This window comes from Lissotriton helveticus, chromosome 11 (genome assembly GCF_964261635.1).
Source record: "Lissotriton helveticus chromosome 11, aLisHel1.1, whole genome shotgun sequence".
Classification (NCBI taxonomy): domain Eukaryota; kingdom Metazoa; phylum Chordata; class Amphibia; order Caudata; family Salamandridae; genus Lissotriton; species Lissotriton helveticus.
This window is the reverse complement of record NC_136072.1, coordinates 33,684,650-33,709,505: the sequence shown is the minus strand read 5'-3', so window position 1 is coordinate 33,709,505 and position 24,856 is coordinate 33,684,650. Positions and strand designations below refer to the sequence as shown.

Genomic DNA, 24,856 nt, shown 5'->3' with positions numbered 1-24,856 from the left:
TTTCAAATTGGAAACTATCATGACTATCACATTATTTCAGCAGGGCATACAAGTTGAATGTAACCAGTGATTCCATATCAACAGCTACAGCATGGTGGCAGTCTGATTCTACCACAGGTTCTTCAGAATAAAAATTGGCAAAACGATTTAGCAATTTAGGCAGAAAGGGTACACTATAATACCAGACAACGCTCTCAAGACCTCAGGAACTGCACTGAAGGGTAAGGACTCACTCCAACAAAAGCTGCCAGCAGGGACCTTGGCAGGTCCTGTTGAAACGAATCAACTGGGCTCTTTTAGGAAAGTGGTTTCTTGCAGCTTTTGTGTCCCTGTAGCTTAACAGGAGGTTCGCCAAATGACCCTTGGAGTCCACTTTTTGTCCTGGGTTCACGTGGGAACAAGTGCAACCCTTAGGGTCCACCTCACAGGTCATAACAGCAGGAGCAGTCCTTCTTCCAAAGGTCCAGCAGTAAGGAAGGTACTGGGGGTGCAATATTTATGTCTAGTGCCAGCCTTTTTGTGGGGGTAGCTCCTAGTCACTACCTATCCAATGGGATAAAGATTCCCAGGGGTGATCGTACCCACTTTTGCAGTAATCCCGGATTGTTTGACTGTAAACTATCCCACAGTGTCCTTCTCAACGTAAAACAAATATTTTTTGCCCCTGTGCCCATAGATGTGGCTATGATAATGGGCAAACCCTGTCTTGTGGTCATTCTAAACCAGTTCCAGGGTAGCTTCTCTTCACACTGTGTTTGGAACAAAGTTCACTAATAAGACAAAAGGGAAGCAGGCCTACATCTGCCCGTGATACGGTCTGCATCCTTTGAAGCTCAGGAAGGGGCTGGGCACAGTTCCTAGGCCATCCTGTTCAGGTAAGAAAAAACATCTCCCCATACCCAAGCACTTTGTTCACTGTCTGGGAGCAATGCACATCTCACCATAGAAAATCCATTAACAATCACCTGACACTGAAAACTGGCAGTAAGCCACATTTGACTCAGGCAGGAGAAGGACAACTTTCTAAAAGTGACATTTTCAAAACAGTAATATAAAACCCGACTTGACCATTAAGATAGATTTTTCATTTTAGCTACTCCCAACCTGAAATTAGGTATTATAAGTTGTTTGAATGCAACTCATTTCTTCCCTCTGAGTAGGTCTGCCTTGCCACAGTGAAAATGACTTTGGACATTTTTCACTGCCAGAACATGTGAAACCTAAAATATACATGCCCTACTTTTTAAATACTGTGGAACGTGTCCTAATGGACATTTAGCTGTGACAAATAAGGATTAAAAAGAAAGGTTTAGACCTGGCAAAGTTTTATTTTGCCAGGTCAAATTGGCAGTTTTAAAACTGAACTCCCAGTCTGCAGGGTCACTCGTTGAGGCATTTTTTTGCAAAGTCAATTTAGTGGTAGCACTACATGTGGTCCAGTCCCCTAACGATATTAAAATGACAGACCTTGAGCTACATATACTAGCAACTTATCAGTAAGTTAAATATGCCAATCAGGACTGTAGTCAATTCAATTCAATTCAATTTGACTTTATTCGGTTAAAAGCAAATAACCATAAAAGTACATTTATATGTACAAAAAAAACGAAGTAAAAATAGAGAGAAAAAGTCAGTCCACCGTACTTAAACAAAAGAAGATCAGGTACATTATCCATACAACTGATGTTAAAAGATGCAAAAATTTCAAGTACAAATTGATTTATGTAGTCTAAAAACATTTTTAAAATATTCGGAAATAGAAGCCACAGTTACCATAACATCTAGTTTCTGCAATATTAGAAATATTGGGCGACAGCGATTAACTTTCATCTCCTTTAAGATGGGGACAATCAATCTTTTCCGGGGCAACGAATAAAACTTTCAGAATAATAGAATATGGATGTTCGATTGCTCAGATAAATCATCACACGGGCCTTTGATTAAATCACGGGACCAGCAATTCATAACGGGGAAACTTAAAACTCTAAAAAGAATGCTTAACCTAAAACGTGTTAAAATAAACCGCTCATGATCAATCATGGAGAGTGTTAAGTATGGTTGTATTTTACCCTGGGCCAATATGAGTTGGTGAGCTATAACAGTCTTTTTCTTCATTTCCTTAGTCACTCTAATATCTTCCAGGTATTTCATACATTCTGCTTTCAATGACTTCCTTGAAATCTTGCACATTGAGAGAGGGTAATCAAAGTAACTCTGACGGCCTATTTTCACAAGGAAATCTCTTACATAAGAAAACCATCTTATCCTACTCACATGATCCAGGCTTAGTGCATCCTTTAAAATAGCGCGGTTTAGTATACATTCATCATTGGTCCAAACCCTATGCCATAATATTACTAGCTGGACCCTAATTGTGTCTTCGATATAGGGTTGACCAAGTTCGGTGTGGCAAATATAGCCTGAGACACTCTCGGGTACTGCCAAGATGTACCTCAGGAACATATTTTCCACAACCTGAATTGGTTTTACATTATCATAACTCCATATGCCAGCATCGTAGACAGCAATTGAAATACACGTAGCATTAAAAATTCGTAAAAGTTCAACAGTTGGATTTTTCCCCATTTTTTTTGCAAAGTTTTTTAAGGCCATAATTGCTTTGGAAAACAGAAGTTTCCTTGCTTTTATGGCACTTGTCCATGTGCCGGCTTCGTGAAACAAAATGCCTAAATAAGAGAAAGTGGAGGTGAAGTCTAAGGGACTAACATTGATATACATAACCTTCTTTTTCTTATTAGATCCAGGGCCACAGTTCATGGAGAAGGTTTTACTGCAATTAATATTCAGATCTAAATTTGACATGAAGATATTAAAGGATGTTATAAAACATTGTAGGGCCATTGGCGTCCGAGCCATGATGACCGCATCATCTGCGTACAGTAACGCAGGGATCGGTCTTTTGGCTACCCTAGGCATGTCACTAGATGATTTTAACAAGGCTGCCTCTAGGCCATTTATGTACACTAGGAATAAAAAGGGTGCCATGACACAACCCTGGTGTACCCCACGCCCTATGGCAAACAATCTGGTACATTCCCCATTTTTACCGTATCGCACTACTGCAGTGGCACCAGAATATAGCTCTCTAAGAAAATACATTATTTTTTCTCTACCCCCAGGTTTCCCAGAACGGCCCATAATTTGCTATGTGAGACGCAGTCGAACGCTGACGTCAAGTCGACGAAGGCGAAATAAATATGCTCCTGCTTTGCCCTAATGTATTTTTGTTGCAGGATAAATAAATGTAAGCCTTGGTCGACTGTTCCTAGCCCTTTTTGGAACCCATACTGGAGGTCGCTGATAATAAAATTATCTTCTGCCCATCTTTGCAGTCTACTTAAAATAACTCTCCCTAGGATTTTTACAGAGCAGTCCAGTAGAGAGATTGGTCAGTAACACATAGGATTCTGCCTGTCTCCTTTTTTAAATATGGGCACTATGGCAGATGTGAACCATGAGGGGATACTACCCGTCTCAGAAGTGGCGTTACATAGTTGCACTAAAAAAGGGCCCCAAAGCTCAATATTGTTTTTAAAATGATCAGGTGGTATTCCGTCTGGGCCCGGGGCTTTACCTCCCCGGGTTGCCTTGAGGCTATCTGTTACCTCTTCTACGGTAACAGCTAGTTTTAAATCCACAACTCTAATTTCCCCTAGCGGTTGAATCCGGGGATTTTGGCCATCATCTAGGGAACTATACAGGTTACAATAATGATTTACCCACGAGTCCTCGGAGATGGCAATTTCAATGCGTGCTTTGGTATTTTTGCCGAAGAATGGGGCATTCACTGCTTTCCAAAAAGCTGAAACATCCCTGCTCTGTGATGCCTCACATAAAGACTTCCAGGCCTCCCTTTTAATTGCCATTTTTCTTTTTTTCACTGCCCAGGAGTAGGTTCTCCGCAACTCCTTAACCAACATAGGGTCACGGGGGACAGCGTGTAACGCATGCTTAAGCTCAGTGTGGGCCTTTGTGCATGCAGAGTCAAACCACCTTATGGTCTTATCTTTACGAATTTTTGATTCTACCCTTAAGTTGTCCTTAATTTGACAGGCAATAATGTTAAACTGGTTGATAATATCCTGGCTAGTCGAATTCTCATCCAAAACGGTCAAGAAGCTAGATAGACATTTAGATATTAAATTGACCATAAATTCATCTGGGACCACCCTATTCCATTTAAGGGAGTAGCCATTTTGTCTTGTCATGCTTACGTCAGAAACATTCTGCCTACTTGATTGCTCACCACCCAGATCCCGGAAAGGATTTATAATCTCCAGGATCAACGGGTAGTGATCACTTAATGCACTGTTCAAAATCTGACAGGTTTTAATCAAGTGTCCATGTCTAACAGAAGTTGTAATAAAATCTATTGTAGAGGACGCACCCCTGACAACGAATGTTGGGAGAAAAGGAGACTCTGTTTGGCCATTTTCATTCGCATACCCCAAATCCCCAGAAAAGACAATGTCGTTTAACAGATCTCCGCATTTAGAGTGCTCGAAATGTGTCAGGTGCTTATCTTGGTCGAGCATGATCCCACAAACTCCTTGCCGACCTTTCTTGCAGATTGTACAGTTAAAATTACCTCCCCAAATTACCCATACATCTTTAGAGTTTGTATCAATTTCTTTAGTCATATCGTTACCCAGTTTTTTGAGCGTCACTTCGATATCTACTAAGGGGATATTATTATAAAAGTTAATAATTAAAATGCACTCCCACTTGTTTATATGTACCCTTACTAACTGATAGTAACTATTAGTAGAGAATAGTTGAATCTTCTGGTAGTGTAATTGATTTGATGTGAATGTGGACAAACCCCCTTTAGCCCTACCATGTACAACATCCACTGCCGATGTAAACAGGGTTTTATAGCCGGAAAGATGAAGTGGCACTGTTATCCATGTCTCCTGAAAGCATAGAATATCAAACTCATTTATGATGTTTATCCAAATTGGGTTCGTTATTTTGGGTCTCAGGCCTGCCACGTTCCAGAACATTATACGGCATACCTCCCCATTAGCTACAGGGGTAAAAGAATTAACTGGATCACTTCTTGCCAGGGTCTCCCCCCTTGATTCTGCCCCAGTATGTAAATAACTAGTATGTAAATGACTGGTTGCACCGCTTTTATCAACGTTAGGGGCAGCTTTCCCAATGGGTGAATTAAAGGAATTACCTTCCTGTATATTAGCCCCATGTCCGCATCTAGCTGTTACACCTCTCTCTAACGGAACTTGCTCTTGCGAAAAGTTACCCACCATCCCCTCCTTAGGCACACTCACTGCCGTCTGATTACTATTCGATAAGGTTTCTGAAATCATTTGCGTTTCACTAGGGCTAGAGCTGGAGGTAGATAATTCTTTAGGGACTCAGTCAATTGATTCTAAGCCTGATAAAGGGTCAAATTGATTCCATATTGGGATGTTGAAACCATTACAGAAATTATCGACTGGTCTAGCTGTATAATGGTCTCCTGGTTGATTTGTAGCAATTGGCATAGTGACCCTGTTTGTATAAGGAGCTCCTGAGTGGCCACTTACCCAGGGCTTAAGTTGAGGTCTAGGATAAAAAGCGCTCAAGTCCTGTGTGACTATACCTCCCTCCCCTCTCTGGCCACACCACCCTTGGAGGAAGCCGGTTACATGTCTATCCCTGAAGTTAACGATAATCAGATCTCCTGATACATTTTTCTTCTTATGTCCTAACCATCCGACTCGCCTTACATGGAGAATTTGCCCATTTATATTTGTGGGGAGCGGCCTATTTTTAGATAGCCAATGGACTACTTTTTTCTTCAACTCGAAGTGTCCCTCTTTTTTCCCTATAGGTAGTTCAGGGACCCCCGAGAGTACCGCTACATAGGGTGCAGCCTCAGGTGGCAAATCTATGCGCAGTACAGATCTATTTATTGCTCCATTGGTACTTTCCCTTTCACCATTGGAGGGTGTGTTTGCCTCTCCCGCCATACCCTGCTCTGTCTGTTTCAGGTCACAGTTAGTATTATTCGGCTGTGACACAGTATTAGGTGGGGGCCCTAATTTCTTTCCCGTGTAATTCCGGGCGTTTCCATACTCTTTACCAGATGTGATAGTTTGCTTCTCCTGATTTACAGTTAGATTTTCAACCTGAGTTTGAGGAGTTATAACCAATTTGCTAATAAGTATTGTATTGGACTTTATCTCTTCTTCTAATGACCCCAACTTATCCCCTATTCTCTTTATCATTTTGACTAGTGGTATAATTAGCGATTTAAGGATTTGCTCGGTTTTTACAAGTAGAGCTTGAGACTCGGTGGACAGTGGTGCCAAAGGATCTACCCACAATTTCATAGGAGCGCAAATGTTTTCCTTAGGTGGGGATACATATCTTTTTTGGGTTTTGGGTGCTCTACCTTATGTTTTTTCCCCCTACGTTTCCTTTTGGAGGTAGACCCCTGGGCATGTGAGGTAGATTGGAGACTATTTTTAGTTACTTCTTTTAATGGAGGGCAGAAATCACTCTCCTCCAATATAATTTCCAGAATTGGGTCCACACTTAAATCATCTCGGGTAGAGTCCCTATTTGTAGCTCTTGAAGCATCTCGTGAAGAGATATAGGGCGATGTACCACCCACAGTAGTTGGAAACTTATCGCTGCCAGGTGTTATTTGCGATCTTGGATGGGTGGTAGCTAAGAAAATTGGGCCCAAAGAGGACCGCTTGTTATATAGTAGCTCTTGGGATAATCGACGTTCCGTAATTGCAATCTCTTTTTCCAAAACTGAAGCCGCCCTGGTGATAAATTGGTCTAAAGTCCCTGTAACGGACCCTCCCACCAGGGGCTTCCTGCGCTTTGCCAGTATTGAGGTCATTTTACTCTGTTTTCAGTACAGGAAAAGATAAACGGATGACTAGCTAGACTATATAGTATTGGCTGACAAATAACTTCTAAAACAATCAAATTGGCATAACCTACGGCCACACTTGAGTTGTTTAAAGTCTTACACCGTAGTCCCGGCTGAGTTAAGGGGGGTGGCCCAGCCCGGCCTCTATCGGCCTCGGATGGCACAGACGGCCCCGCCCTTGTCCCGGGCTTCTCCCGGTGCACGCCCGCGCAGCGGGGTACTACAGCGATTTAAATAGAAACAGGCAGGGGGGGCGGGAAGAGGCACACAGCTGAGCGGAGTTACGGGGCTGCTGGTCCTCGCAGTCCCGTCCCGTTTAGCCTCTCACCACCACAAATCACCAAGGTCCAGGACTTCAATGTCAGGAGGGTTGCAGGAAAAAAAAAATCCACAGAGTCACTGTCAAAGATAAGAACAGCCTCTGCGAGCGGCACTGTAGTCAATTTCCACATGCTTTGGGGGTCAGAGTTCATGCACTGGGGCCTGGTTACCCATCAGCATCAGACAAAAAAAAGGGAGGTGACCATACAAAAAGAGGCATTTACTTATACACCGGCAAGAAGAGGCACAGACCCTTGGCTTGTGTTGAGGCCAAAGCCGTAATCAATTTTTCTGCTGCTTTCTCTGGCCGGTAAAATCTGGTCTGGTGGGGAAACACCTTCTTACTTGTGATTGAGTGAATCAGAATTCCATGCGGAAATTCTTCTCTGCTCGACTCGCAATGTGCCTCTTAATGTATTTATTCATTTTACAGAAATTACTTCATGAATCAGGCCCAACGTTGTGTAAGTCCATTAACTCTAGGCCTGGCGGTAAATTCCGGTCCACTCGCGGAATTTGGGTAATTTCACATTCCACGGAGAACGCGAAATTGACCAAAATTCTGCGTACCTCGGCTTCGCGAAATTTTTTGCTTGTTCGAGTTCTTGAATGCGTGTTGGTGAGATATTTCCCCCTGAGCACGCAAACAGCGATTGCGAACAGTAAAAGAGCATCGCGAACAAGCAATGCCGTGTGTTCGCAGAATTTCTGTGTGTTTGCGGAGATTTTTTACCATTTTGCGGAGATTTGCGTAACGCGATTACGCAAATTCCGCCCACGCCTTTAAGTCATCAATAAAGTGTGTTAATAAAAAAAAAAAGTATACATGGGCTCAAATTAATCTTCAGCAGCATTTTGGAATATCACAGACCATAGAGTCGAGCTTTACTGTTTATATAGTAGCCCAGGGAAATATTTTACATGTCCATTAGCAAGCTTTATTGAGGCAATGGTTTCATATTGGGTAACAGAAGGAAAATTCATTTCAGCAGTCTACAGACAAATTCTTCCACATGGGGGCACATTGTGCATGGATGTGCATGTTGGTCCTCATGCGCTCATAGGTCATCTGAAAAGACACTTACCGTGGCATTTATACTGTTTTGGAGGGCAAGATACGAATTTTTGCCACGGTGAACAGCATCTGATAAAGCTTCACCTATCATGGTAAGCTTGATATCCACTTGCCTGGTCGGGATTGCTGTGGACAGAAACATTGTAAATGTTAATTAAACATTATTTATTCTTCATCACTTCCACTTATTGATCAGAACATGCCCCAGAGGATAATTTGTTAGAAAACAACATTTTGAGAAGCCTGAAGGTCGACATTGTTCCATTTGAAACTCATAGTTAAAAAATGCAAAGGTTGTGTTTATATTAACCCTTACGCTGCGCTGAACGTTCCGCGCTGGTGCGGAAGGTTCTATTTTGTGGGCGGGGCTGCAACGTTCAGCGGACGTGCGCAGCACTACCGAGGTAGTGCACGCGACGTCCGCTGAATGTGCGCAGCACTTAACGGGTTAAGAGCCCTAGAACCAGATGTACTAAAAAAGGTTTTTATGTTTTTTTTAAATTATAAATGGCACCAATCTGTAAATACTGGTTAGAAAATTAAGAGGAACATAAGTTTTAATTGTTAATTATACGACTAATGAATGGGTGCTATTTACAAATTGGTATTTCCATATTGTGAATCATTATTTGACACACAACTGCAAGGCACAACTTGGAAATTGAGAATGAGGACAGAATTGGTATGCAGAAAATTTCTGTTTCTACAAAGGACCAGAAAACTTTGAAAATGGCCACTGTGGAGAGGTAGAGTTTAAAGGATGGTAGGACAAGAAAAGGAAAATTCTATTAGACCGATCGGGAGATCCTAGTTGAAAAGTTTGTTGCAAACAAGAACAAACTTTGGCAAATGTTCCCTAAATGTGCCAGAGGCTACCAAGCGACATATGAGGCTACCAATCACCAGATCTGGCAAAGGAGCAATAAAGAATTAATGCTGTGGGTGTAGCTTTGCGCAGCTTCAATGAGATGCATTCTGAGACTTAGGAGAAGGTTACCACTAGAAGGCAGCTGGTGCTGGAGGGTAATCTTGAACACTGCCACCAACAACTCTTGTGGAGGCCCTGGAATCCCTCCTTGCACCTGAGGCAGTCGCTTGAGTGAGTGACATAGATAAACTACATTGTACAGAACAGAGGTCTCTAACTAGCAATAAAGTAAACAATACACCAGGAACAAAATAGTAATGCCCCGGCAGTGTGGGCTAGTCAGGGATCCGCGCGGTAGTAGCAGTCTCATGGCAGTCCGACCACCTAAGTCATAATACGGAGTCGGACCACCGGTGAGGTGGTAGCCATTCCACCACCACTGGTTTGTCAGGACTGCCAAACTTATAATAAGGCCCTCAGACACTAGTAAACAAATGTGATTGTTATATTGGTGCAGCAGTGTTGTAAAATCAAAAGTGATTATTGAATTTTCTTTGTCACCTAAATCTTCCTGTGTGTGTGTTCATATCTGTGCAGTGTGCCCTGCAGGGGTTAGCAGCCCTAAAGTTCTATTTACATTGCATTTAATAAAAAAATGTGGTTTTAACAGTCGATTCATCACTACCTGGGCATTATTATTTTGTTCCTCATGTATTGTTTATTGTGTTGTTAATCTGATAGAGACATCTAGCTGCAGAATCCTTAACTTTTGAATTCTCCCAAGGCACCAGTCTGGATCTAGACATTTTTCAGAAGAACCTCTGTGCACCGGGGGATGGCATCTTACAATTCCATGATGACGCTGACTGCGGTCATGACGTCAGTGGAGTCAAATAAGTAAAGTAAAGTAAAGTCCACATTTGTAAAGCGCACAATCACCCGTAAGGGTCTCTAGGCGCTGGGGGGAAGTCCGTCAGTATGCGGACATCAGTTTCCTCTTTTTCGCGCTGCAACGTGGATCAAGAGAATCAGTTCCTCAGGCCGTTTTTTTTACCTGATTCAATACCTTGTGGTTCGCGGAACAGTGTGTCTTTGTCTATGTCTAAAGGTTTCAAACCTTGTGAGTCTTGTAGACAACATATGTCGGTGACGGACCCGACTACAATTTGTATGTGGTGGTTGGGGGAGCACCATGATGCAGGCAATTGTGGCTCCAACCAGAAACTTTAGCCAAAAACGCTAAAGGAACGGTGTTTGAAGTTGATGGTGGTGCATGGGTCACGATCCTCAGAGGCTTCCCAGCCTGGGTCTTTGTCGTCCCAGGAAGACTGTTTGTGAGGCAGATCTAAGAGCCGAAGCCGGTCTGGAGGACATTGTTCTCCAAGGATGTCAAAAGGCTCATATGAGGGAATATTATAATTCCTTGCACCTCATCTTTGGGAACTCCATCTCTCTCTGTAATGCCATTGGAGTCGATGGGCCGGCGTTGCTCGCCCTTGACTGGCGCAGGTCCACAGTTGTTTGGGATCTCGGCCTATGACGCCACACTTCAATCAGTCAACTCTGAGACTGGCGGCATAGGTCAAAGTTGCTTTACCTCCTCCAAGTAGGTGTTGTAGAATGTTGGATGTGTAGTCGACTATTCAAACTGAGGGGAATATGTAGGTTTTGATTCCTACTCAGGAGGAGGTTGTGAAACATAAGCCTGTGACGATTGATGCAGGGTTCTTTCAGCCCATTCCCCATATTAATGTGCCTCAGAGGGAGGAGAGCTGATGGTATGCTCTGGGAGAGGCTGCTGGCCTGAATTCTTCACCAGCTTCAGGGTTCTTTTCTCCCCCTGGCCTTGCTAAGGAGGCTCCTTTGCAGACATGCTAAGGAGAGTAGCTACAGTTTTAAGTGTGTCACTTCCTACAGTGGAAAGGTCCACAGACCCTTTGATTGAGGGCCCTTTTCTGGGACATACAGGGGTAGAACGTGTTCTTCCATTTGGAAGGCCCTTTTTGATATTTCATCCGGTACTACGGCCAAGGGCGGGGTCTCAGTGGCCTGGGATATTACACTTAAACACCTGCCTGTACCTGGGGACACAGTTTCTCTTCATAGACATCCTTCCACATGTAACTTGGTGACTAAGGTTGTGACTTCTTCACAGGATGTAGATTTTATACCTAAGACTTCAGTGGGTAAGGAGTCTATGAGTTGTGATGTATGGGGTAAACACATCTTTGCTTCTGCAGGCTCAGCCTTGAGATTCACAAACATGTAATGTGTGCAAGAGCGTTCTTCCCATGCTCAATGGAATTCGCTACAGAATGTGTTGTCATCTCTTCTGGACAACTTTGGTTCGGAGATTGGTGATTTGATTCGAGATGGTCAGCAGGCAGCCTAGCTTACCATAAGGTGTGGTATGGACACTACTGACTCTGTAGGTCATGCAATGGCATCGGAAGGAGCATTAAGGCGTTGTGCTAGGTTGGCAGCTTCAGATTTCTCGGAGGATGTCCAGTCGACTTAGGTTCACATTCCATTTGATGGTGCCCATCTTTTTGGGAGTCAATCTGATGCAGTGTTAAGATGTTTCCATGATAGACAGAGGTCTGTAGAGTCATAATTTTTCATTTTCTATTAATGGTGTAACTTTTCTTTATGCTTGATATGCAGACTATTTCTTTATGAAAGAGTAAGCTATGTTAGGGCATTCAACATGTGTGTTGTTGGTTTTACGACTTTATGCTCCTGCGCGGACAGATGTTTTAATATCTGTACCATTTTCCCCTATTTAGGTTTGCATTTATTTAGAGGACTGAGGGTGGTTTCCCTTTGAGCCTCTGAAGATGAGCTTTGTGCTCAAGATGTTATTGTCAAGAGACGAGTCTTCTTGAATGGAAGATTTTCTGGCACAAGCTTCCTTGAGGCAGTTCTGTGTGCTAAAATATGCATGGTTTTAACCTTTTGTCGTCTCTCATGGGTACACAATGGTATGCCCATGGTAAGTCTGGTATATGGGGACGCTCTATTCTTTACTCATTAGAGTAATCAGTGTAGTATGTCCTCACTACTCTAGTGGTGTGTATATTTATTATGGGGGTGATGGATTCAGAGCTTATGCTTTGTATTCTTCGAATACATGCTCTTGTGGTTCATCCCTCATTAAAGTCATTTTGGCTATGCGTTTTTCTCTTTCTGAGCGGACTGCATATCTATATATTTAATATAAGTGCTTCAATTTTTGAAGAGTTGTGCATTTTTATATATTTGTGGTAAATTTTTCACTGTAAATTGTTACTGAAAAAGGCATGAAATTACGCCAAGTAGCATAATGGCGTCACTTTGGAAGCTTCACTTCAAATGAAATGACTTTGGAAATATCATGTAACATGCTTAACGCCAAAATTACATATCTCATCCAGCATCAATTAAATTTGGCCCATGTGTAACTATTTGCCCCATTACACCATAGTATTAGTGTGACAGAATGGGTTTTATAGTTGAAAGTGCGTTTTGCTGTACAGTACCCATGAACTTGTGATGCATTACAAAGCTCTGTGTGACCTGAATATTGTAATATAGGGAATGTAATAAATTGAAGGTATAGTCCATGTTAATGATTTATGAATGGGGTTTTAAAAGTTCAGAAGGCCAAAACACATCCTTGTTAGCAAAGTTTGTGTCCCAAGCTTAAAGTGACATGCAAGGTACTACAAGCAGCTACAATACTCTTACACAATCTCTCTTCCACAGCTGTCATCCATGAATATGCTGAACAATGATGGGAACACAAAGAGGTCTCATTGGGTGCACTCAGTGAACCTGAGAATTGGCAAATATTTCTAACTGTCAATCCTACACCAAAATCACAAACATATATCACAAAGTGAGAAACCACAGAAAGCAACATGAAATAGAACTGGCAGCCACCAGCATAGGCAGACAATTGTTCTGAAACATCTGAGGGCCTAAATTTTGCATCAAACCAACAGCTCACAGGAGGTCACATATCAGCCGTGATGCAGGAGTGGGGCTCCCTACAAGACGGTTGTAAAGTACACCGCAGTGGAACACATTTGTGTATTGGTTTCTCCAGGGTATCTCTACAGAAGTTCTGTGCTCAAATGTGCAGCATTGCACACAGCCTGTATATTGATGGAGTGCTATACTTATTCTGGTTACAGTAGAGGTGTTCCGTTGTAGAGGAGCGCATATCAGGATATGTGCCATATCTCTCTACCAAGCAAAAGAGGAAAATGTGGTATCCTATAGAAATTCACTGGTGTATCTTGTAACTGGGGCTACATTTGAAAAGGAGATGTGGTTGGATATTATTGGCACCATTGCAACCAGGAAACTGAACAAATCTTGCCAGAACACATTGTGACACTCCTCTTGTTGGTGTTACAGTTCCCTGATAGCACCATTGCCTACACGGTGTAGTGAACATAATACCTGCACATGTGTTGGTGTAGTCACACTCCTTTGGGTGTTCGGGCCTGTTCATGGATCTAGCTCATCAACGAGGGCCAGTGTGACCTGGCTACTGAGATTATACATACCACTGATTTCTTTTACTGCATGGTCAAATAATATGATTCTCACCCAAAATATCCTTTTTTCGCACATTCTTCTCTGCTGTATTTCTCACAGCCTCTTTATCCTGGCCATCACATAGAGTTCAGCCTCTTTGGACCAAAAACTTTATGATCATCCTTTTATGTTCTGCACTTGGTTAACACTGCTCCCACTTGGTATTAGTTTACATGTCAAAAATGGTTGATTTGTGGTCATCCACAATTTGCAAATGGTTAGTAGATTTAGGGCCAGATGTAAAAAGCTTTTTTGAGGTTACAAATGGCCTGATTATGTGAAACATGCCTTTTGTGACAGCCAAAAGGTTTTTTTTCAGTGTACAAAAAGGAAATTGTGATTTGGTAACTTGATACCTAATCACAATTTGTGTTTGCGAACAAATTCAAATTTGGTATTTTGAAAGGCCTGTTTGGGACTTCCCTTCCAAATACCGACTTGCAGTGGTATGTATTAATGTTTTGCAACCAAATTCTGGTCGCACAAACAGTAATACATTACCACCAATTCAAAATTGGTGCTAACCAATTCCCAAATGGGAAGGGGACCTCGTGGGACTACTTCCCTTGGAGAATATTAAACAAACTATTTTTTGAGAGCAGGTAGAGGTCCGTATGACAGCAGGCAATGTTTCCAAGGACCACCACCTACTCTTAAAAAATAAAATTTAAAAATGTTATGAAACAAATCCTGTTTTTCCTTATGGAATACAGGCTGCATTAAAAAAAAGAAAGATTGCTTCATTAATAAGCATTCACAGACATTGTGGTCTGCCAACCCCAGCAGGCCACCATCCCTGTGATAGCTGTAATTCCTAGTGGATCACAAATTGTGACCGACCTCACTAACATTCATACGGTAGGTCGATTTGTGACCTGCTAAGAATTTAATTTTAAAAATAAAACTGCCATACATCAGGAATTGTGATTTCCAAATTCATATGGTGATATTATATATTATTATTAAATTGGGATTACCTATTTGTTTGGATTAGTGTGCAGATTTTAGAAATGGAACTATTAATGTTTAGTATAGTCCACTGTGGACAGTTAGTAATTGCAAACCAGTTTGCCCTGGATAACAACTTTCTACTGACTACAGGCCAGATGTACTGACATTGGGTATAACGATTTCCTAGTTGTTATATTCTGCAAGTCCCTATTCCTAATGTATGACTCCTATTTTTCAAATAGCGATTCCTAGTGGGTCGTAAATTGACCAACCTCATCAATATTAATGTGGCAGGTCGCAGTTTGGAGTTAGCAATGCTATCCATCTCAAAGCTGGCTATTCGCTGGGGTCAGCAGACCACTATGTCTGTGATTGATTTTAAACACGGTAATCTTTTTTCCGTTAAATCGCGGTCCATAAAATGGGATGCGTTTTAAAAGGAAAAAATTTAACTTTTAAGTTTACTTAATTTTTTTCTAACATTCTCGAAGGGGAAGGGGTTGTATGGGGACACCTTGCCATTTGCGAATGGCTACCACTACCTTTCAGTAGTCTGTAAAAAATTAATATTCTGCAACCGTAATTCGGTCGCAAATAATTAATGCACACTATGGCAAATGTGTATTCGGAAGGGAAGTTCTAAACACGCCCCATCCAAATACTGATTTGCAAACCCAAGCTGTGATTTGCTGGGTCGCAATTTGGTGTTGCACATCAAAAAATGCAATGTTTTATTTCCTTTTCTTTTTTAGATGAAAAACATGCAAAACAGGCCTCCGGAGCTTTAGGGGTGCTCCCATTAAGCCCAATCAAGGGCCCCATCTAAGATTCTACAAAAAGGACACATTCATTTTGTCTTAAAAGATTATCAATATGACTACATGAATTAAAGGCACAATAATATTATGAATGGGGAAGTGTCAAAGGAACACATTGTACAATTCAGCTACTGGATGGAGATTGCCTTCTTTAACCTTATTTTCACCAAAGGATAGAGCTTTGTGTTTTTATTTTTGGGAAGCTGAGGCAGCATAGTATATTAAAAAAATACACCTATCAAGTCTTAAATCAAGGTAACCAAGAAGTACAACAAAGTTCATGGGCAGCAGGCCACACTGTTTCTATGCGGGCATCACTGCTTCCCTGCAGAATGGCTTCAGGAGATGAGCAGCATCGCATTGAAGGCAATTACACCAATTGGCAAATCAGTGAGGATCCATAGATCCACAAGTTATCACCCTTTCACTGGGGCAGAACCGAAGTGCAGAACTATGATGTTTGAACAAAATCACCAGCATAGTCAGAGAAGAAAGCTGGGCACAAGCCACTTGAAAGTTGGGCGTAGTTCGCGTAGTAGCGCTACGCGTAGCTACGCAAAGTGCACTTCGCACTATGCAAGCTACGTGTAGCTACGCGAACTGCGTAGTGCACTGTGCAAAATGCTGTTCGCACTGATTGCACAGTGCCGGATGCTTGTCCGCACTGCGCAATCAGTGCAAACCGCATCTTGCACAGTGGAAGCGGTCGTTTTCTGCCGCTCAAGTACATTTCTACTTGAGCGGCAGCTTTCTCAACGCGGACTGGTAGTTTCTCATCGCAAGCGGTTAGGAGCATAGGCGACCATTCGCAATGAGAATCCTGACCTCCGCGCGTTGAGAATCTCGCCGGGAGGTTTATTTTCCACGCTCATGATCGCCAACTTGATGTTGCAGATCGCGAACAAGGAAAAAGTCTCGCCGGGATGTCATTTTGCTCACTCGTGGTAGCCAACTTGATGTTGAGGACCGCACTGTGCTACATGCAATTTGCACTATGTTTCGTGCAATTTGCATAATGCGAAGTAGCACAAACTTCGCAAACTACGCGAGTGTAGCGTAGTACTTCACCCAGCGTTACCAGTCGACTCATTTGTGGCTCGAGGGCCCAAGATGGCCTCAAGCATATCCATACATAGGCATCTGGCTCATGCTGTTGGTGGCTCGCCTATCTCTACCGGCCATACATTCATAGTCTGTGCTAATCTTAAAGCCCCTTGTCAGGAGGCCACTGCAGTGTGCACCACCCATTGCCCCCTCTAGCGCTGCCAATGCCATACCAATAAACAACTACTGACCATCACACTCACAATTTCAGACTATTCCATGCCCCAAAAGATATAAAAATGGTGTGGCCAGAAGGTATTAGTCATTTTAAAGGACATTCAATTAATGAACTACTGTTGTGCTCATCTCTAACTGGATGGATAGCGCCCCCTTGTGGCAGACTGTCATAAGTTCCGGTGTTGACAATTACTAGTGCCAGTGTTGAGCACCAGAAACCACAGGCTCAAATTTAGCAACAAACTAGGAAAAATTCTTAAGAATAGTATGGCGAATCAAATGAAGTGTGGGGGGAAGGTTAAGGCTTTTCCCTTATTTTAGAGCAGCCTAGAACACTTTACCTAAATGAAAAAGAATCACAGACAAAGAAATAGAGAAGTAACTGTGATGTCCATATCGCTGCACAGTTGACATTTGAGGAAGGTAAGCAAGCTGCAGTGCACATAGACAGCAGGCCCTGTGACCATAAACCCACTCTTGAGAGAAGTAGAGCTAGAGTGGAAGAGTGGTCATCGGTTACCCTTCGTTCCAGCTGAAAGAAAAAAATGCTCTCCTCTTTAACCATACAGTATTATGGATCAATGCTGCATGTGACCTGAGCTATTTATTTTGAAATGCAGTAAGACAAGGATTTTGGGGATGAACAAAATTGTACTATCTTCTAAAATCCTCATTTACTTAATATTGAAAGCACAATTTATTGCACTGCACTATGAAATAACTGTATGAACCTTTCACCCAATACTTAATTTGAGACAGTGCTTGTTGGTGCTCAGCACCGGCCCTCAATTTTCACTGCTAGCACTTCGGATAGTCCACCACTTGATGGCGTTGTTTGTCATTGTTTGTGATTAGCACTTCAGCCAAGTGTATAACAATTAAATATACAAGAACAACAAATATTTCCAGTTATCCTGGCCATAATGACGGCTTTAGGTAGCCCTAAACAGTCCAGTTGTTAGACTTGTAGGAGTGTGCTGATTAGTAGTTGTGTTAATCCTGACATTAGGCAATGCTGGCAGGGGCAGTGGATGGTGCAAGCTGAAGTAGCGTAATGAAAAAGGGGCCCTAGCACTTTTTTACGAACTAAGCCCTGCGTTCACCCTCCTTCTGTGACACCGGGAACACTAAAGTAGACTTCGGAAATCTTGGATCAAGATTTTGAGTGACCAAAAGATGCAGCAAAATATATACACCCTCAATGGATTGCACGCTGCACCTTAAAAAAGCTAAGGGACAGATTTTTCAAATATTCACACAACACAACGCACCAAGACACCTTGCTGCGCTGCAAGTGTGAAAAGTAGACTGCAGGAACGTGCAGCATTTAACATTATACGGAATATTCCTGCTCCCTGCCTGCACTGGCGCAAAAACGGCTGCCTAGCGACAATGCAAGCACCCTTGCACCATTGTGCAAGGGTGCTTTTGTTGTAGGCATGATTCTTTTAGTGAAGGAAGGGAGGTTTAATCGTCTTTTACGTGTGCTGCAGAGGGCAGCACACATAGAAAGAGGAAACAAAGAGGAGAAATATGTGCTAGATGTACAACTGTTTTTTGCGGTCACAAACGGGAAATCGTCCAGTTTGCAACCGCAAAATAGGTCTGCCCAAGTAAAAACTCTATTTACAGACAGGCAAAATAGGGTTTGCGACTCGTTATTAGGAAGGAGCGTGACAAGGGGGTACCTGCCCAAGATCAAGTCACACTTCAACATTTGATTGTTTTGCGACTGCAAACTCGCTATTAGGAAGGGGCAATTTCGGTTGCAAAACACTCACCGTTTACCACCTACTTCAAGTTGGTGGTAAGCCACTCGCAAACAGGAAGGGATCCCCAGTAAACCCCTTCTCTTTTCTGAATGTATGCGAAAATAGTTTTTTAAGAGTAGGCAGTGGTCCCATGGACCAATGACTACTCTTAAAAAAATGAAACAGAAACGTTTCATTTTTCTTTTTTAAATGCATCCCATATAGCATTTTTTTTAAACTGCATTATTTAAAAAGCAGTCACAGACATGGTGGTCTGCTGACCCCAGCAGGCCACCATTCCTTGGAGTGCTAGCCATTTGCAATAGGGTTACAAATTGCAACTGCCTCATGAATATTAATGGGGCAGGCAATTTGCAACCCCATTAGGAATTGCAAACAGGATCTGAGACACTGTTGTAAATTACATTCTGTGAAAAGACGCAATTTGCGACTCGCAAATTGTAAGGGTCATACATCTGGGCCAAATATATTTCTCCTCGATACGCCTTCCCTGCAAAGGTGCAGCAATGTGACGCATTGCCAGGTCTAGCACTGTTGGTAAATTTGGGAATGCGCCAAAATCCATGGGTTGATGAGTGGAAACACCCAAGCTCACCAATAGAACGCTTCCCTGGGGCAGAGTAACGTAAGGCAGCAACTTGCGGTGCCTTGCGTTATTCCAGAATTACTAAGCAATGCAGGGCCACGCAGGGTAAATCCGACTTAGGGACTACATTGCCCTTTCGACACCCAGCGTGACACTAGGGCAACACAATCCCTTGATGAATCTGGCCCTCAAAGTTCCATTGCTTCTTTTCCCTAAACTCCTTTCAACAATCTGAAAACGAATTGGTTTCTTATTACCAGGCATCTTTACTTTCAGCTCCCACTGGATCTTGCTGCCTTACTGTGCTTGTAGCCTCAAGTGTTTGCCCTTCCCCACATCAACATCAACTTAATCATCCGCTTTGCTTTAAGATATTCACAGCACCCCATCCTGATATATGTCCCCTTATTGTAAGTGATTTGTGTTTTCTCCCATTACAGGTGTGAATTATTGGGTCCAGCTCTGCTCATTGTCCAGTAATACACTACTGGAAGGTGCCTTCTGACAGTGGTGATGGGGCAGCCTAGAGCAGGGGTAGATCAGATCTTCCTGTGTACATGGTAGATTAGGCAGAGGTTTCCTCTGATCTCCCCTTTAAGTTGTTACATGTGGCTGCAGTCCCTGCTTACATAGGCACGTCGAGCCATATTATCAAGGCTGCTATGGGAATTCACAAGGACATATTATCAAGCACATTATCACCGCTTTAGCGGCAGTTTCCTGCCGATGAAAGCTGCGATAATGTATCGCCCTTTCTTGATACTATGGCCCGTCGTTACTAAACCTCTGCACCACACGTGTTCTCTCACTTTGTCAGAAATGTGTTTTCAAGGGTGTAAATATGTGCCCGATTCACAGAACTAACTTAAGACAAAATCCTAAACTTACTACTTTTGGTATTCACAGAAGTTAGGAATTTGTCTTAAGTTTGTCTTAAGACAGACTTAAGACGGATTTAAGTTAGGATTTTGTCTTAAGTCTGTCTTAAGTCTGTCTTAAGACAAACTTAAGACAAAATCCTAACTTCTGTGAATACCTAAAGTAGTAAGTTTAGGATTTTGTCTTAAGTTAGTTCTGTGAATCGGCCCCAGAGTGTTCAAGCTTCTTGTTTGCACTGAGAAGTTATTATACATACATTTTGACAAATCGCGGGTACGATGTGATGCAAAAGGGAGGACCGGCTGGATTATACTTGAGCATCTCAGAATATGCTTGAAATGGGGAAGATCCACCACCCAGTGCAGGCCTGACCAACAATCATGCGCAGGTAACGCATAGATTCACAATGACACATCATGGAGCATTGGAGTAATCAAGGAGTGAGATGTACCTTTAAATGGTTGGGGGATAAAGGTATTTCCTGCCACTGTACATGGTGACCTTTGCGATTCACTGGTGCATTTACAGGCTGGGGTGCACTCTGGAGGGACAAGTTGGCACATCCCGCCGTTTGTGCAGTATTCCAGAGGACAGGTCGATAACCCACACTGCCCTGCAGCTGAGTGTCCTGCTTCCCCACCTAGAAAACATAGTAAAGAGCAAGTGAGCCACATTGGTAGAAAAGCAACAGTGAAGAAACCAGCAGCTCACTAATATGACATATGCACCTCCTCCATTTTATAAACCGATGTAGTTCTACAGTTGTATGTCAAAATGCAGAGCAAAACACAAAGGGGCATATGTAGGTAATTTACATTTTGTGATTCTCAAATAGTGATTTTTAAGGAACCGCTATTTGAGAATTGCAAAATGGTATGTATGTAATAATTCGCAATTTTATTGTGAATCTCTGAAATTCCTTAATTGCGATTAGCAAATTGCGAATCGCAATTAAGGAATGAGTGTCCCATTCATTCTCAAATTGCGATTTTCTATGAGAAAATCACAATTTGAGAATTGCAATTCCAAGGGTGCCAGGGTGTCCAAAGGACACCTGTTACACCCCTGGAATGCGCCTGTAAGTACATGTGGCGCACATACATGGCCTAAGGGCATGTCTGTGCGCCACATGGCACTTTGTTTTTTTTCTAAATGCATTTTGACAGGAAATCGCAAAATACCGTCTACTTGGAGTAGGCGGTATTTTGCGATTCCTTAAGCCAAAATCGTAATTTGAAAGGCACCCCTACATAGCATTTAAGAATCACAAAATTGCGATTCCTTAAATGCTTGAGCAAAATAAGGAATTGCAATTTTTGCGATTCCTTATTTTGCTATGTGGCCCATACATACCAAAATGCCGCTTGCGATTCGCAAACGCTTGCGAATAGCAAACAGCTTCCTACATATGCCCCAAAGTGCTACCAAATTCCTCACATAAGAAAGGAGAAGTAAATATCTTTATTTCTCCTCGCTATGCCTCACCTGGAGAGGTGTATCTTTTTGGCACATTCCCAGGTTTACCAGTTCTAGTAAATCCGGAAATGCGTCAAAAACCATGGGAGTTGCATGACACCCATGGAATGCCTCCCTGGAACAGAATAAGGTAATGCAGTGATATACGCTGCATTGTTTTACTCAAGAATTAGAAAGTCACTCAGGGCCACACAAGGTGGCCATGCATGCTTCATAAATATGAAAACAAGTTACTTACCTGTAACTTCAGTTATCCAGTATTGGTATCTTTCATAGATTCACATGCCTGAATCATTCCCCGTCGCCGAGGCGGGAGTCCCACGGTATATAAAAAAGCAGTGCCAAAAGTAAATTATAGTAGTAGGCCCTAAATACAGGCCTGAGGCCTAGATTGCAGTAGCCTAGCTACCTCATTATGCTGAAAAGACCCAAGTCTTTGTCCCAGCCAATCAGCTGCCAGCACCCTCTAGAACCCTCTCTGCAGAGCCAGTTCTCCTCAGATTTTCGTTAGCACAAGTGGGAAATAAGCATCCCAATTCTAGAGAACTGACTCTCCGGGGAGGAGGGTGGGTGCATGTGAATCTATGAAAGATACTAATACTGGATAACCGAAGTTACAGGTAAGTAACTTGTTTTCTTATCCAGTATTGGGGTATCTTTCATAGATTCACATGCCTGAATCAGAACAGCAAGCAGTAACCAAGTGATAGTCGGTTGCAGATGGTGGGAGACTTGTACTGAAACAGCCCCCTTAAACCATCATCAACCTATTCACAAATGTTCTACATTAACAGTGTCATAGACCAAGAGTAACAAAAGTCTAAAATTGCAATTGAAACATTAGCATGTATATAAAGCACATGAATATGTTTGCAATCTTAATAAAATAACCTCCTTTCTAAGATAACATGTATGACAAAATGAAACATCTGTACCTGAGATTTTCTTTAAACAAACAGGTGTCGTAAGACGGCTTGACCAACTGCTGCCTCTTGCTGACTTGACGATTGCAGGCAGTAACGTCTGGTGAATGTGTGGACATTTTTCCATGTGGCAGCACGACAGATGTCCTCGAGTTTCACCCCTGCGAACAACGCTGTAGATGCTGCAACAGCCCTCGTAGAATGGGCCTTGACATTCCTCGTAAGAGGCCTGTTTGCTTTGGTATGGCAGAACTGGATTGCTGAGGCTATCCATCTGGAGATCGTAGCTTTGGTAACCGCTGTTCCAAACGTGGTCTGTCCATAAGCCACAAACGGTTGATCAGATTTTCTGAAGTTCTTTGTCCTCTGTAAGTAGAATTTTAGACATCTTTTGATATCTAGGGAATGCAGTGTCTTTTCTGCCGGCGTAGTCGGGTTTGGAAAGAAGACTTTCAGTTTAACTGGTTCATTTAAATGGAACTGAGAAGGTACCTTATGTATAAATGAAGGGTTCGTTCTGAGAGTAACGCAATCCTGTGAAAAAAATAGGATGGGTTCTTTTATGGTGAACGCTTGTATCTCACTCACTCTTCTAGCTGATGTCAAGGCTAGGAGTAAGGCAACTTTCCACGTAAGGTACTTGGTTTCAGAATTATGAATAGGCTCGAATGGGTGCTTCATAAGTTGTGAAAGAACCGTATTGAGTTCCCACTCCGGTGGGGGATGTCTGATTGGAGGATATGCTCGGAAGAGTCCTCTCATAAATTGCTTAATTAGCGATGATGAACATAGTGTAGGAATGTTGGACAGTTTCCTGAATTTGGACAGGGCCGCCAGGTGAACCTTTATTAATGAAAAGGAAAGGCTAGAGCGAGCCAAGTGTAGTAGGTAAGGAAGAACTTCTTCTGCTGGTGCGTTAATCGGGTGGACATTGTTGGATGCACACCAGGAACAGAACCTTTTCCATTTCGAACGGTAATTTTTCACAGTACTTTGAGCTCGAGATCTCCTTAAAATATTTCTGCAGTCCTGCGGAATTTGAAGGTGCTCAAACTCTAGGAAATCAGGAGCCATGCGTGCAATTTTAGAGATTGAGGATCTGGATGAAGAACCTGTCCCTCGTTCCGTGACAGTAGTGTTGGAGATGGAAAGAGGCGAATCGGCTGATCCTGAGACAACAACATGAGCTCTTGAAACCAATATTGGCGTGGCCATCTTGGAGCAATTAGTATCAAGCGGCATCTCTCGCACTTCATCTTGTGCAATACCCTCGGTATCAACGGGATCGGGGGAAAAGCGTAAGCATAAATCCCTGAACATTGTATGGACAGGGCATTCCCCCTTGACCCCTGTTGAGGGAATCTGCTGGCGTAAAACCAGCATTTTTTGTTCTGTTGTGTTGCGAACAAATCCAATTGTGGTTTGCCCCAAATCTGAAAGACTTTGTGCAATTGAGCTTGATCTAACTCCCATTCGTGGCAATCTGACAGGGATCTGCTGAGCTTGTCCGCCAGTGTATTCTGGAGGCCTTTGACATGTTCCGCTCTGAGAGTTATGTTGTGGAGTGTAACCCAGTCCCATAACTCTTGAGCTTCCTGCGACAGCGTCATATATCTTGTTCCTCCTTGTTTGTTCACTTAGAACATGCTGGTGGTATTGTCCGTCCTTACTAACACTGACGATCCCGTTATGCTGGGAAGAAAAGCTTTGCAAAGAGAGGAAGATGGCCCTCAACTCTAGACTGTTGATGTGCTTCTGTCTGTAATCTTGAGTCCACCTGCCCTGGACTTGCAGATCTTGGAGATGGCCTCCGCATCCCTCCATGGATGCATCTGTTGTCAGTATGAAGTTTGGAGGCGTCTGTATGAATGAAAGTCCCTGCTTTAGATTGTGCAACTGTGACCACCACCGCAGAGCATTTACCATGCGCGGCGTGACCTTGATAATGTCCTCGAAGGAACCTGTTGCCTGCTTCCATTGATGGTGCAGCTCTTCCTGCAGAGGTCGCATCTTGAGGCGTGCCAATGGGATTAGGTTTATGGCCGACAAACACATTCCCAGAAGGGAAGCAAATAGTCGGACCGAAAGTGACCTTTTTTTGAGATTTGAAGTGCCAATTGCTGCAAGCGGAGTTGTCTCTCCTGTGATAGGAACGCTTTGCATTGTATTGTGTCCAGGCATGCCCCTAAAAAGGGTAGGACTTGTCTTGATTGCAGTTGGGATTTTCTTAGATTTACAGTCAGACCCAGAGAAGCAAAAAGAGCACGACAGCCTGTCATGACGTCCTGTACACTGTTTGTTGAAGGGCCCTTGAGTAACCAATCGTCCAAGTACGGGAACACTTGGATTCCCCAAGAACGTAGTGTTGCTGCTACCGGGGCCAGGCACTTTGTGAATATTCTTGGTGCCGAA

The 24,856-nt window shown here is 42.8% G+C and overlaps 1 protein-coding gene across 1 annotated transcript in view; it reads right to left on the bottom strand.

Annotated features, from left to right (window-relative positions):
- LOC144790640 (uncharacterized) overlaps positions 1-24,856 on the bottom strand; it is a 552,900-nt gene that overhangs the window by 321,120 nt on the left and 206,924 nt on the right. The window contains exons 8-9 of the mRNA XM_078665372.1: positions 20,497-20,685; positions 8,317-8,432 (exon numbers count right to left, since the gene is read on the bottom strand). Coding sequence (XP_078521498.1) covers positions 8,317-8,432; positions 20,497-20,685 — 305 coding nt within the window. The remainder of the gene's footprint in view (positions 1-8,316; positions 8,433-20,496; positions 20,686-24,856) is intronic.